We start from the raw sequence: 13,708 nt of genomic DNA on the forward strand, positions 1-13,708 counted from the left end.
AATTTTTTTTTATTTTACTTTTAACCTAAAGAGGTTTTGAAAACGCCTGGGGAAAAAAAAAAAGTATAGATAACTTTTTAAAGCAAATTATGGTGGAATCTGAACCACATTGGGCATTGTGAAATCAAAAGACTGCAAAACATTTTAGGAAAAAAATACTCTTCCAAAAGCCTCTTCAAGTTCGCTTTCAAAAGTAAAACGCAATAAAAAAGGTGCATTTCTAGAAGCAAATGTGAATTAATAAACTCATTTTTGAATGCCTCAAAAAACTGTGTCTGAGCTTATCCTTAAGTTGCGTGCACATGTTGCTTTTTTTCTGCAGCCAAACCCTGCTCTCTTGGCAGTAAAAAGCTACTTCCAAAAAACAGGTTTTGCTGCATTTTATAGCTGTGTTTTAGCTTTATGTGATGCCCTGGCAAAACCAGGTAGTCACACAGTTTAGGCCCCCGCATAACACCTCTCCCACACAGGGTTAAACCAGCCGACAAAATCCTAGTCACCCCCTCAGGGAAGGACAGACACACCAGTGGATGGGACCAGGCAGAAGGAGAATGCCCACCTAGGGGTCTGGAGAACCTGGGGCGGGAAAACAAGTAGTGAAGTTTGGAGGAGTAGTGGAGGAGGAGTGAGAAAGTTAAGCTCAGGCAGTCGAACTGGGAGTTCAAGTTGACAGGCGTCGGGGTTGGAGCCCCGGCATACTGGCTAGGTGGCAGACAGTGGTCAGTGCCAGCAGGAGACGGGAAGACGGCTGCCGGAGATCCAAGGTGAACCGGGGCAGGGTTGTAGCCCGCCGGTACCAACAACAGAGAACCGACCCAGAAACCGTGCACAGAGGGGTTACTTGGACCCTGAAGCCAGGACCGGCACCAAAGGCCTAGCTAATTAACCAATTGAGTGCAGGATTTTAGGTCCTGTCCCAACCTAAGTCCCGAAAAGTAGACAAAAACCCACCGAGAGGGATAGGGCATCCGCCAGGGCCCGGTAGATCCCACGGGTCAGCGTGTGACGGGCACAACTCCCAACCAAAGGGTCGGGAATAGACTCCTGCGTTACACACCGGGAAGTCCATCACAGAAAACACTGAGTGCAGAGGAGAAGAGCATTGACCACCGTCCCGGGTGTGGGACCAGAAATACACCCCCGGCCACGGCAGCCGGCCACCATCACCTTGGCTTACCAAAGGACTTGTGTGATTTATTCAACCGTGAGTAACATCAACGGCCTGACCGGTTGCGCCGTCCCCTGCCGTTACCATCCCCTGCACAGAGACATTGGGCCCCGGGGCATCCATCCCTGCCCACGGAGGGGTTAACATCCAGCTGCCAGCCCATCGCCCCCGGGAGTCCCACAGCACATGTGTGGCGTCACAGACAGTTTTCAACAACACCCGTACAAATATGTCCCCATTTATTCGAAGTGCCATACCGCAGATCTCGATCCGAGCAGCCCCGGCTGCTGGCGTGGGGGTGGCACATTTATCATTTGTGTACAGCGCATGTTTAATACATTTAGTTTTATTCACCACAAAAGCAGCAAAAACATACTCTCTCATTGCTTTCAATGATGAAAAAACACTGCAAAAATGCTGCAAAACACTGAAAAAGTTGACCTACTGCTTCTTTCAAAAACAGCAGTTTTCTATTTCAGTCAGGAAAAAAAGCAATCATGTGCATTAGATTCCTGAAATCTCTTAACTTTTTCTGGTATTGTAGAAAGCAGCTTTTAATTTGTATAAAATTAATGAAAAATGAGGAAAAAACCTCAGCAAAAACGCAACGTGTGAATATAATGTAGTCTTAGGTTCATGTAAACTCTTTTGAAACTATGGGGTTTAGAATTGGACTATGCTCTTCTGACCACAACATCTACACAATTTAACTATTTGCAGGTGTAGGACAATAGTAGAAAATGTATTGGTAGAAGAAGAAAACTTCTGTAAGAAAAAGGGGTTATTCCAGGAGCATAGCTAGAAGGACCGCAGGGACAAATGTTTTTGGGTATTGATCACAAGCTATTTTGCTTCGGCCAATTTAAAATGTGCTTCCCTGGTGGGGTATCAGACTAAAACTTTGTCTCGAGTGATTGCAACCCTACATAGGCCTCTGGGGTATCTAAACTGGTAAACCCTATAAAGACCTTAAATGGCCATTTCATCTTAAACAAATACAAAATATAGGCAGTGTTTGGTTTTACCCAGGGAAAAACAAACCGGTCCCATCTTAGACTTTATTGCCATTGGATATCCAAGACATTGTGATGTTAGCGGGAACCTGGCATGTAAAAAATGCTATTACCCTGCAGATATGAGGTTAATCTGCAGGTTAATAGTATTCTGATGCTGTGTGGCCAGCTGACTAGGAACCCCATTTTCACGAGGCTCTGTACTGTTGCAATACTGTGTCAGCTATCAGTCAGTTGCCAGTCCGTGGTTACAGCCACTGTTCACAATTGTTATAGCGCCATGCTGGTCATTCAGCGGTATAGTGGACTGATGGTTACTGCAGTTTGTAGGCTTGTCAAAAGAGGTTGGTCTTCAGGTTCCTTTTGAAGCTTTCCACAGTAGGAGAGAGTCTGATATGTTGGGGCAGAGAGTTCCAGAGTATGGGGAGGCACAGGAGAACTCTTGTATGTGATTATGGGAAGAGGAGATAAGAGGGGAGATGAGAAGGAGATCTTGTGAGGATCGGAGGTTGTGTGCAGGTAAGTATCGGGAGACTAGGTCACATATGTATGGAGGAAACAGGTTGTGGATGGCTTTATATGTCATGGATAGGGTTTTGAACTACAGAATTTGGGCAATGGGAAGCCAGTGAAGGGCTTGGCAGAGTGGCGAGGTCAGGGAATAGAGAGGGGAGAGGTGGTTTAGTCTTGCAGCAGAGTTTAGGATAGATTGGAGGGGTGCAAGAGTGTTAGAAGGGAGGCCACAGAGCAGAAGGATGCCGTAGTTGAGGCGGGAGGTGACGAGGGCATGCACTAGTGTTTTTGCAAGGAATGTACAGATCTGGGAAACAATGCACAGAGCTGTGTCTGACACTGTGCCAGTATGACTGAAAGCCAAAGGCGTCTGGGAGGAAAAATGTTAATTTCCTCCCAGTAGCCGGGTTCTCAGTGCAGTAGCCACATAGCCTCAGAATGCTATTAATTTGCAGATTAACCACATATCTGCAGGCTAAAAGCATTTTTTTTAACATGACAGGTTCTCTTTAGACATAAGAACATTTTTTTGGCCAAGCCAGATTTTAGCTTTCTACTCCATTCATCTACCAATAACTGATAATGCTCTTCTGTTTTTTCTTTCATGCAAAAAGAAAAACAACAAATACTTATAATCTGTTAAAATTGCTGTCTAACTTCCACACCTTTACTTACATAAACTGTTGCTCCCCAACTGCAAAAAGCACCATTTTAATTTATATGAAAATTAGTCTTAAGTGTTCTGAGTATGTCAGAGCACTTCCCAAGCTGCCTCCTCCTTGGCTCTATTCCTTGCCCAGCCCCACCTTCCTGTACTGACTGACAGGTCACTGATTTGACTACACAGCGTGCTGCCATTAAGGGTCTATGCACACTGGGAAAATGTGTTTCTTAAGCAAAATATGGACCCTCTGGCAGAATTCGCGGTTTGTTGTGGTTTTGGTGCGGATTTTTCGCGGTTGTGTCCCTGCGGTTTTTAACCATTATTTAATGGCAAAACCACAGGTACCTGCGGAAAAGAAGTGACATCCTGCTTTTTTTTGCTGCAGAAATTCTGCAGCAAAACCTATAGGGAAAAAAATGCAGTGTGCGCACAGCATTTTGGATTTCTCATAGACTTTGCTGGGGAAGGACTGCATGAACTATATGAACAAAAAACGCCCCTTTTCTGCAAATCCACGGCAAAAAACGCAGTGTGCACATAGGGCCTAATCTCAGGAAGGTGGGTCAGTCAGTGAATAAAGTCAGGGAGACACTTAACACTCATTTGCATACACATTAAAACAGCAGTTTTTTAAGTCGGGGTTCAAAAGATTATGCAAGTAAAGGCGTGGATTACATGGGGAAGGGAAGGACGGAGATCTCTCTAACAGATTCTGTTTCATGATTGATAGTAACTTACCATTTCATAAAATACACTTCCAATTACTTTTCCACTGCTCTCCAAACAGCCGGCTGAACATTCATATCTAAAAATAAAAATACCAAAAATAACACATTTTATCAAATAAAGTAAATTAATAATTTTTATTTTTATTTACTTAAGTGCATGTCAATTTCTTACTAATGAGAATGTTTACACCCTTAACAAAATTCACAGAAAGTTAAAGAGAACAAACCAGCAGGATTTTCATACAGTCATATGAAAAAGTTTGGGCACCCCTATTAATGTTAAGCTTTTTTCTTTATAACAATTTGGGTTTTTTCAACAGCTATTTCAGTTTCATATATCTAATAACTGATGGACTCAGTAATATTTCTGGATTGAAATGAGGTTTATTGTACTAACAGAAAATGTGCAATCCGCATTTAAACAAAATTTGACCGGTGCAAAAGTATGGGCACCCGTATCAATTTCTTGATTTGAACACTCCTAACTATTTTTTACTGACTTACTAAAGCACTAAATTGGTTTTGTAACCTCATTGAGTTTGAACTTCATAGGCAGGTGTATTCAATTATGAGAAAAGGTATTTAAGGTGGCCACTTGAAAGTTGTTCTATTTAAATCTCCTATGAAGAGTGGCATCATGGGCTCCTCAAAACAACTCTCAAATGATGTGAAAACAAAGATTATTCAACATAGTTGTTCAGGGGAAGGATACAAAAAGTTGTCACAGAGATTTAAACTGTCAGTTTCCGCTGTGAGGAACATAGTAAGGAAATGGAAGAACACAGGTACAGTTCTTGTTAAGCCCAGAAGTGGCAAGCCAAGAAAAATATCAGACAGGCAGAGAAGAAGAATGGTGAGAACAGTCAAGGACAATCCACAGACCAACTCCAAAGACCTACAGCTTCATCTTGCTGCAGATGGTGTCAATGTGCATCGGTCAACAATACAGCGCACGTTGCACAAGGAAAAGCTGTATGGGAGAGTGATGCGAAAGAAGCCATTTCTGCATGCACGCCACAAACAGAGTCGCCTGAGGTATGAAAAAGCACATTTGGACAAGCCAGTTACATTTTGGAAGAAGGTCCTGTGGACTGATGAAACAAATATTGAGTTGTTTGGTCATTCAAAAAGGCGTTATGCATGGAGGCAAAGAAACACGGCATTCCAAGAAAAGCACTTGCTACCCCCAGTAAAATTTGGTGAAGGTTCCATCATACTTTGAGGCTGTGTGGCCAATGCTGGCACCGGGAATCTTGTTAAAGTTGAGGGTCGCATGGATTCAACTCAGTATCAGCAGATTCTTGACAATAATGTGCAAGAATCAGTGACGAAATTGAAGTTACGCAGGGGATGGATATTTCAGTAAGACAATGATCCAAAACACCGCTCCAAATCTACTCAGGCATTCATGCAGAGGAACAATTACAATGTTCTGGAATGACCATCCCAGTCCCCAGACCTGAATATCATTGAACATCTGTGGGGTGATTTGAAGCGTGCTGTCCATGCTCGACGACCATCAAACTTAACTGAACTGGAATTGTTTTGTACACAGGAATGGTCAAATTTACCTTCATCCAGGATCCAGGAACTCATTAAAAGCTACAGGAAGCGACTAGAGGCTGTTATTTTTGCAAAAGGAGGATCTACAAAATATTAATGTCACTTTTATGTTGAGGTGCCCATACTTTTGCACCGGTCAAATTTTGTTTAAATGCGGATTTCACATTTTCTGTTAGTACAATAAACCTCATTTCAATCCATAAATATTACTCAGTCCATCAGTGATTAGATATATGAAACTGAAATAGCTGTTGCAAAAACCAAAATTATTATAAAGAAAAAAGGTTAACATTAATAGGGGTGCCCAAACTTTTTAATATGACTGTATATAAAAGTAGAGCCAGGGATATACTGGTGCTGGGATGCTGGATATAAGCATAGCTTTTGTTCTGAGATTGGAGGTTTTATTTCAGAAATATGTAAAAGTAAAATATTTCAGAAATACATAAAATACCTTCCGGGTGTGAGTAATTTCTGTCATGTGATAGGCGTGTGATCGAAATGCAGCCCATACATTCTAACATCTACAGAGGCCAGGCAGCAGAAAGGCGCGGAAATAGATTGCAAAACCCCACCACATATTCCCTTCCTGTTGCACCTGTCAATCAAATAGCAGTGCATTACTGGAACTTTACTTACACATATTTATGAAATAAAACATCCAATCTCATAACATAATTCATGATTACATCATGGTGCTCTCATAGGAGGTAGCAAAAACTTGCTAATATATCCCTTAAATTCACATGTATTGAGTGACGTTGCATAGGTCTAATCAGAATATGTTCGGGAGTATGCATATCAAATACTTGCGGTCACATGACCAACTTTACTATGCAAGAGCACTACCATACTTGGGTGCTCGGTACTCATTAAGAGCAGTTGGATGCTCAGATGGGTGTGACTTGAGTACCCAAGTATAATGAAAGTCAATGGAGGACTCGAGCATTTTTCCGTGAAATCTTCTGGAAAAATGCTTGAGTCCCCCATTGACTTCCATTATACTCAGGTTCTGAGTTGTGCCCAATCCGAGCGTCTAACTGCAGACTTATTTGCCAAATCTGGACAACCCCTTTAATAACAAACAACTTCTTATTGAGCAATCAAATTTTTATTTTACAAAGCTGAACATCTTGCTTTACACATTCTTGAATATGTGAAGTCAGGAGGAAATCTAAGGATGGAGGAATCTATATTTAAGGCTCTTGACAGAAAAAAAGAGAGCAAATCTTTGTGTAAAATGTAAATCAAGCTTTTAGTTGTTATAACACATCAAAATGCAGTAGAACATAGAAAATGCTCCATTAAGTTTGATACTTGGGAAAAATCACCAAATAAATCATAGTCCAATGTAGAGATGTGGCGCCCTGGACAAGCCAGGACGTCACAGGTACTGCAACAACACACCCCACAGCCCGGTTAGGCACATCAAGGTCAGACAAAAATCCTTGTTGCCTCCCTCCAGGGGCTGATGTCCACACCAGGGGGTGGAGCCAGGTGGTTGGCCCCACCCACCGAGGAGTTCACAGTCCTGGAGGCGGGAAAAGGAAGGAGAGTAGAGAGTTCAGTTTGAGGAAGTGAGGAGTGAAGTGGTAGCGGAGCAGACTGACCGTGAAGGGAAATACAGTCACCGCCAAGGCTACAGTTCCCAGGGCCAGAGCTTGCGGGCAAAAGGGGCTCCCTCAGCATCCATCCAAGCTGGGGAGCGGGTTACCGGTGGGAAGCCACCAGAACCGAGAACATAACACAGGTGCAGGGAAAGGCAGTCACCGCCAACCTACCGGGAGAAGAACCACCGCAGCCATCTGTGGGACCCGTCCATCCAGCCGTTTGTTTTACCGGAGACTTTGCATTCATCATTGGCTGAGTGAGTACCACCGTGCCATGCGGCACCGCGCTGCCCCCGCGACCCTGCACCTCGCCAGGCCTCGTAACCCGCCTGCCATCCCTCCCTCACCGGGCCCCGGGACAACCAACCCCCCTACCCACGGAGGGGAAGAACAACATCCAAGCTGCTCCCTGTCATCGCTCCCGGGATCCCCGTCCAGAGCAGCGGTGGTGTGACAACCTCACCACAACCGTGGGTGGCGTCACGGACAATAAATCCCCAAAACCGTTCCCCTTTTCACTCATGGGCGAGGAGCGCCGCTCGAGTCCCCAGATCCGGCCCACCGCTCGAGCCACCGAGCAGCAGCAGCGCCGAACCAGAGCGTGGTGAGCGCAGTGTCCCCTCCCCGCCTGCGACAACTTGGCATCACAAACAGGATCTTACCGCTCTGCCGTCTGGTAGAGGTGCGCCTTGTGACCGCCGGAGATGTCCGGCCGAAAATTTTAAGAAGCCGCCATTTTGGGCGCGAAAAATTCCCGCTCGACTGTCTTCCCAAGCAGTGGAGGCGCGAAAGCCGAAACCCCGCCCCTGTAGAGGAGGAGCCGGAAAAAGACTAAGGGGGACGGAAACAAGATGTCTGCGCCCGACGGAGCCGCTGGAGGAGTGGCGGTGGCAGCCGCAGTGGCAACCGTGGATGGGAATGGGCCTGCCCAGGTCCCGGCTGCACTGGCGGGGGGCGCCGCGGTCCCAGCTCTCACTCAGGTGATGCCGTTCTCCTTGCCCTATCTGCCCGGAGCTACCTGGCTGCCGCAGTACGATGGGAAACCTGACGCGTTGCAGGTCTTCCAGAAGAAGCTTAGCCCGTTACTAGAACTGTACCCCCTGACTGATAAGCAACGTGCAGCGGTAGTGCTGGGGCAGCTAACCAGCGCGGCTGAGCAGGAGGCGGAGACCTGGGCCGAGGGGGACCGGTCCTCTGTCGCCACCATCTTTGAGAAGCTGCAGACTGGCCTACGCAGAATGGCGCGGTGATTCTTCCAGTGATACTGTTCCCACAACCCGTGGATGAGGAAGTGATGGAAGTGATCGACCATGAGCCAGTGCCCAGGGATGTACCTGTACCCAGCTCCCCTATGCCTCCGCCTGCCCCACACGATAGTAGGGAGGAGGAACTAGTTGTTCCCTCTGCCCCACTGCCTGCCACCACTGACACTGGGCCCCGAAGGTCCACCCGTCCCAACCTAGGTAGACCCCCACTTAGGTACAGGGAAACTACTCTTTAAAGGGGGCTTTGTGTGTTGAGTGTATAGATAAAAGTTTGAATGATAAGATTGATCAACCGACGTTTATCTGATTGGAACCGTGATTGAACCGGCCGTGGCCAGCAACTAGTCCCCGTAGGGACTGTCTGCAACCGTTGTGTAAGGAACTTCTTACGGACAAGCCCGAGAACTTGCAGGGCAACCAGAAACTAGTGGAATGTAAATAAATGTTGGCTTACACCGTTACCACCTCCGGAGAAGCTGATTTGGAGGATGGGTCTGGAGGAAAGGGATGGCCCAGGCCCGCCACTACCATAACCTGTGGCGATCCTCCGGGGACACGGGTCCCCTGAAAGAAACTGTACCCGCTCGGGCAACTTGGTTCTGGACTGGGGTCAAGGGGTGCTGCCCACTTCTTAGGGGCAGCATCAGGGCCAGGTTGTTTGGGTGGGAGAAGAGCGGAAGCCGTACCGTTGTAAAATGTTTGTGATGTTTACATGTTTTTACCATTTTCTATCTTTGCAGTTAACAAAAATAAAACCGGTGATGGAAGGGCAGCCCGCGGACGGTCTGCATTTTACTAAGGGGGAGTGTGGCGCCCTGGACAAGCCAGGACGTCACAGGTACTGGAACAACACACCCCACACCCCGACTAGGCACATCAAGGTCAGACAAAAATCCTTGTTGCCTCCCACCAGGGGCTGATGTCCACACCAGGGGGTGGAGCCAGGTGGTTGGCCCCACCCACCGTGGAGTTCACAGTCCTGGAGGCGGGAAAAGGAAGGAGAGTAGAGAGTTCAGTTTGAGGAAGTGAGGAGTGAAGTGGTAGCGGAGCAGACTGACCGTGTCCGGGTGCGTGGCCCGGGCACATACAGCAAGGTTGGCAGACGGTGGTGACCGTCTGCAGGAGGGGCTGATTGACGTGAACCGTAAGGACCGGGGACGGGCGGTGGCCCGCCGGTACCGGATCGTGGAGCGAAGAGAAGCCAGCACCATTCGGCAGGGCCTACGGACCCCGACCAGGCTTGGAGTCGCCGTAAAATCAGTCAAATCCGTTAGCGAAGGGAACCTCCGGGGTTTCCCAGCAGTCAAGACCCGATTGAAGGCAACCGCTCAAATCGTGAAGGGAAATACAGTCACCACCAAGGCTACAGTTCCCAGGGCCAGAGCCTGCGAGCAAAAGGGGCTCCCTCAGCATCCATCCAAGCTGGGGAGCGGGTTACCGGTGGGAAGCCACCAGAACCGAGAACATAACACAGGTGCAGGGAAAGGCAGTCACCGCCAACCTACCGGGAGAACCACCGCAGCCATCTGTGGGACCCGTCCATCCAGCCGTTTGTTTTACCGGAGACTTTGCATTCATCATTGGCTGAGTGAGTACCACCGTGCCATGCGGCACCGCGCTACCCTGCGACCCTGCACCTCACCAGGCCCCGTAACCCACCTGCCATCTCTCCCTCACCGGGGGACAACCAACCCCCCTACCCACGGAGGGGAAGAACAACATCCAAGCTGCTCCCTGTCATCGCTCCCGGGATCCCCGTCCAGAGCAGCGGTGGTGTCACAACCTCACCACAACCGTGGGTGGCGTCACGGACAATAAATCCCCAAAACCGTTCCCCTTTTCACTCACGGGCGAGGAGCGCTGCTCGAGTCCCCGGATCCGGCCCACCGCTGGAGCCACCGAGCAGCAGCAGCGCCGGACCCGAGTGTGGTGAGCGCAGCGTCCCCTCCCCGCCCGCGACAGAGACTATATACAAAATGGAAATAATGCATGTACTTTATTTAGGCAATGTATATCTTCAATGTTTACTTTGAACTAGTAGAACATTAAAATGTGTAAAATTAAAGTGCACACATCTAGGAAAAATACACAATATCAAATCTTTATACAAAATTTTGCAGAGCCTAATCTGCTTCATTATATAAATAAAAGTAACATCTATATTATTGTAATAGTAACTAGTGGTGGGCGAATCCAGACTGTAAAATTCAGAATCCGTGCCAGATACCTAGTATATGTGCAATGACCCCGGACACGGAGTTCTCTGGAAACTCAGTGTAACTATCCGGATCCGGCCATAATATAAAGGAAAAATAAAGATAATGGGGAAAAAGCTGGAGCATTATACTTACCAAGTCTCCCTCATGGCTGTGACACTACTTCTGTAGTCATTCATTACCCTCATACATATTCACTGCTTCCACCACCCACCAGCAATCCCGGCGTCTGTGATTGGTTGCAGTCAGACAGCGCCCCCACCCTGTGTGACAGCGTGTCTGACTTCTTGGAATCACACACGCTGTCTGTTTCTAAAGCGGGTTAAAAATAAATAAATTAAAAAAATTACATAGGCTCCTTCATATTATGTGACTCAGCAAAGATGAAGAATACAGGCCGCAGCCCTCAGCCATGTGCTTATCTAGGCTGTGTATAAAAATAAGAGTTATGCCATGCAGCTTTTTTATTATTATTTACATAAATAATTTAAAAAACGGTGTAGGGCTCCCCCAATTTTGATACTCAGCTTTAATAAAGCCGACAGCTGGGGGCTGGTATTCTCAGACTGGGGAGACCCATTGTTATTGGGCCCTATCCCAGCCTAAAAATAGGAGCCTGCAGACATCCAGAATTGTTGCATTCATTAGATGCTACAATCCTGGCACTTTACCCAGCTCATTCCAACTGCCGTGGTGTGGTGGCAATCTGGGTAATATAAGGGGTTAATGAAAGCTCACAGCTGCCACTAAGCCCTAGATTAGTAATGGAAGGCATCTGTGAAACTCCCCCCATTACTAATCAGTAATTGAAAAGAAATAAATACAAACAACGAAAAAATATTTTATTTGAAATAAAATACAAACAAAATCCACCCTTTTTTACCCTTTTATTAACCCCCAAAACACCCAGTACCAATGTAATCCACAAGAAGTCCTGCAATGACTCCAGCTCTACTATATCCTGCAGTAGCAGTGTGTGGCCACAGAACATAACTGACCTCTGCAGCTGCAGGCAGAGACTGACTTAGCTGCAGCTGTGATGTCATTGAGTTTATGCACGATCAGAGCTGGAGGTTGGTTCCCACTGTGTCCAAAGAGAAATTAACCTCAGGTGACTTCATTGAACTTAGTGACCTAACCTCAGGTGAACAGAGTTCAATCAGACCTACATCGCCTGGCAGAAAACCAGATTCCACATTTTTTTGCCAAAAGATGCAGATTTAGTGCTGAAATGTATGCACCATATGCCTGCATCAAATCTGTATCTTCTGGCAAGAGAAAAATATGTTTTTATGCAGTATTTTTTTACCAAATACAGATTTGGTGCAGGAACATGGTGTATAAATTTCAGCATCAAATTTTCATCTTTTGTAAAAAAAACAAAAAAAAAACGCACACAAACATTTTTTACACTGTTTTGATCAAGTTTTATGCCAGGAGATACAATTTTTGTGCAGGAATCTGGTGCAAACATTTCAGCACTAAATTTACATCTCCTGGCAAAAAAACACACTGAGACGACGTCAAAACCATTTTTGTGCTTTTTTTTGCCAAGAGATGCAGATTTCGTGGTGAAATTTGTACACCATATTCTTGCACCAAATCTTAATCAATACAATTCTCTGTCTGAAGCCACAGCATGTGTACATGTTCTGTGTACGAGTGCTCTGACTTCAGTATGTAGCAGACCCAGAGTCATTGTCAGACCTCAAGTGGGTTATGTCGAAATTGGATGTTTGCGGTTAAAAATTGAAAGTGTGTTTTTTGTATTTTATTTCAAATAAAGGATGTTTTTGTGTTTATTTTTTTCCATTTACAGATTAGGAATGGGGAGGTCTCATATACACTTCCCATTACTCATGTAGGGCTTAATGGCAGCTGTGAGTTGTCATTAACCGCTTATATTACTCCTATTGCCGCTGCACCAGGGTAAAGTTCCAGGATTGTAGCATGTAATGGATGCAACAATTCTGGATGGCTGCAAGCTGCTATTTTTGGCTGGGGTTTGGGCCCAATAACCTTGGGTTTCCCCATCCTGAGAATACCAGCCACCAGCTTTCGGCTTAATCATGGCTGGGTAATCAAAATTGATGGGGACTGCATGCTATTTTTGTAAATTATATAACTCATTTTTAAAAAGCTGCATGTTGGCCCTTTTATTTTGATACACAGTTAAGACTAGCACATGATTGGGGGCTGCAGCCTGTAGCCATATGATTTATCTGTGCTGGAATCACAATATTGGGTGATCCCACGCCTGTTTATTAAATTTATTTATTTTTACACCACTATAGGTACACAGAAAGCGTGTGTCATACAGGGTTGGGGCGCGGTCTGATGGCAACCAGCCGCCGGAACTGGCGATGGGCAGGGTAAGCAGTGAATACGGTATGTATGAGAGCAATAAGCGGCTCTGTAAGTAGTGTTACAGTTGCACAGGAGAATCTAAGTCTAACGCGCCTGCTCTAATCTCCAAAGCCCTTTCCACCACCAGTTTAATTCACAATATTTGGGTCCCCATAGACTTATATGGGGATTGGCATGTGCACATATATCCAGAATTGATCCAGTTAAAAAAGAAAAAAGCCGCACCCGCCATGACATTAATCAAGACTTTATTGAGAGGGGTGCATTAAAATCATGGAGGTTTGAGGTTGAGCGCTGGCACCCTGAAGGACGACGGCCATGTCGCACAAATGCGCTTCTATAGATCCTTCTATAGGACCTCCATGATTTTAATGCACTGCTCTCAATAAAGTTTGGATTACTGTCACAGCGGGTGCCGCTTTTTTCTTCTTTCACAGGATTAACTCTGGAGGTATTTCTTCCTACGAGCGAGCACCGCTAAAAGATACAGCATTACTAAAAAGTTTGTGTTTGTTCCCCAGTCATCGGCAGTACAGGACCTGGTAATCAGGTTGTGTGTGACCGCATCTTTTTTTTGTTTTATATCCAGGATTAATTTCAG

General features: G+C 46.0%; 1 protein-coding gene across 1 annotated transcript in view; it reads right to left on the minus strand.

Annotated features, from left to right (window-relative positions):
• The window catches only part of CRISPLD1 (cysteine rich secretory protein LCCL domain containing 1), a 123,272-nt gene that overhangs the window by 48,347 nt on the left and 61,217 nt on the right, over positions 1-13,708 (minus strand). The window contains exon 9 of the mRNA XM_075316300.1: positions 4,097-4,163. Coding sequence (XP_075172415.1) covers positions 4,097-4,163 — 67 coding nt within the window. The remainder of the gene's footprint in view (positions 1-4,096; positions 4,164-13,708) is intronic.

Source organism: Anomaloglossus baeobatrachus, chromosome 6, assembly GCF_048569485.1.
Source record: "Anomaloglossus baeobatrachus isolate aAnoBae1 chromosome 6, aAnoBae1.hap1, whole genome shotgun sequence".
Taxonomy (NCBI): Eukaryota; Metazoa; Chordata; class Amphibia; order Anura; family Aromobatidae; genus Anomaloglossus; species Anomaloglossus baeobatrachus.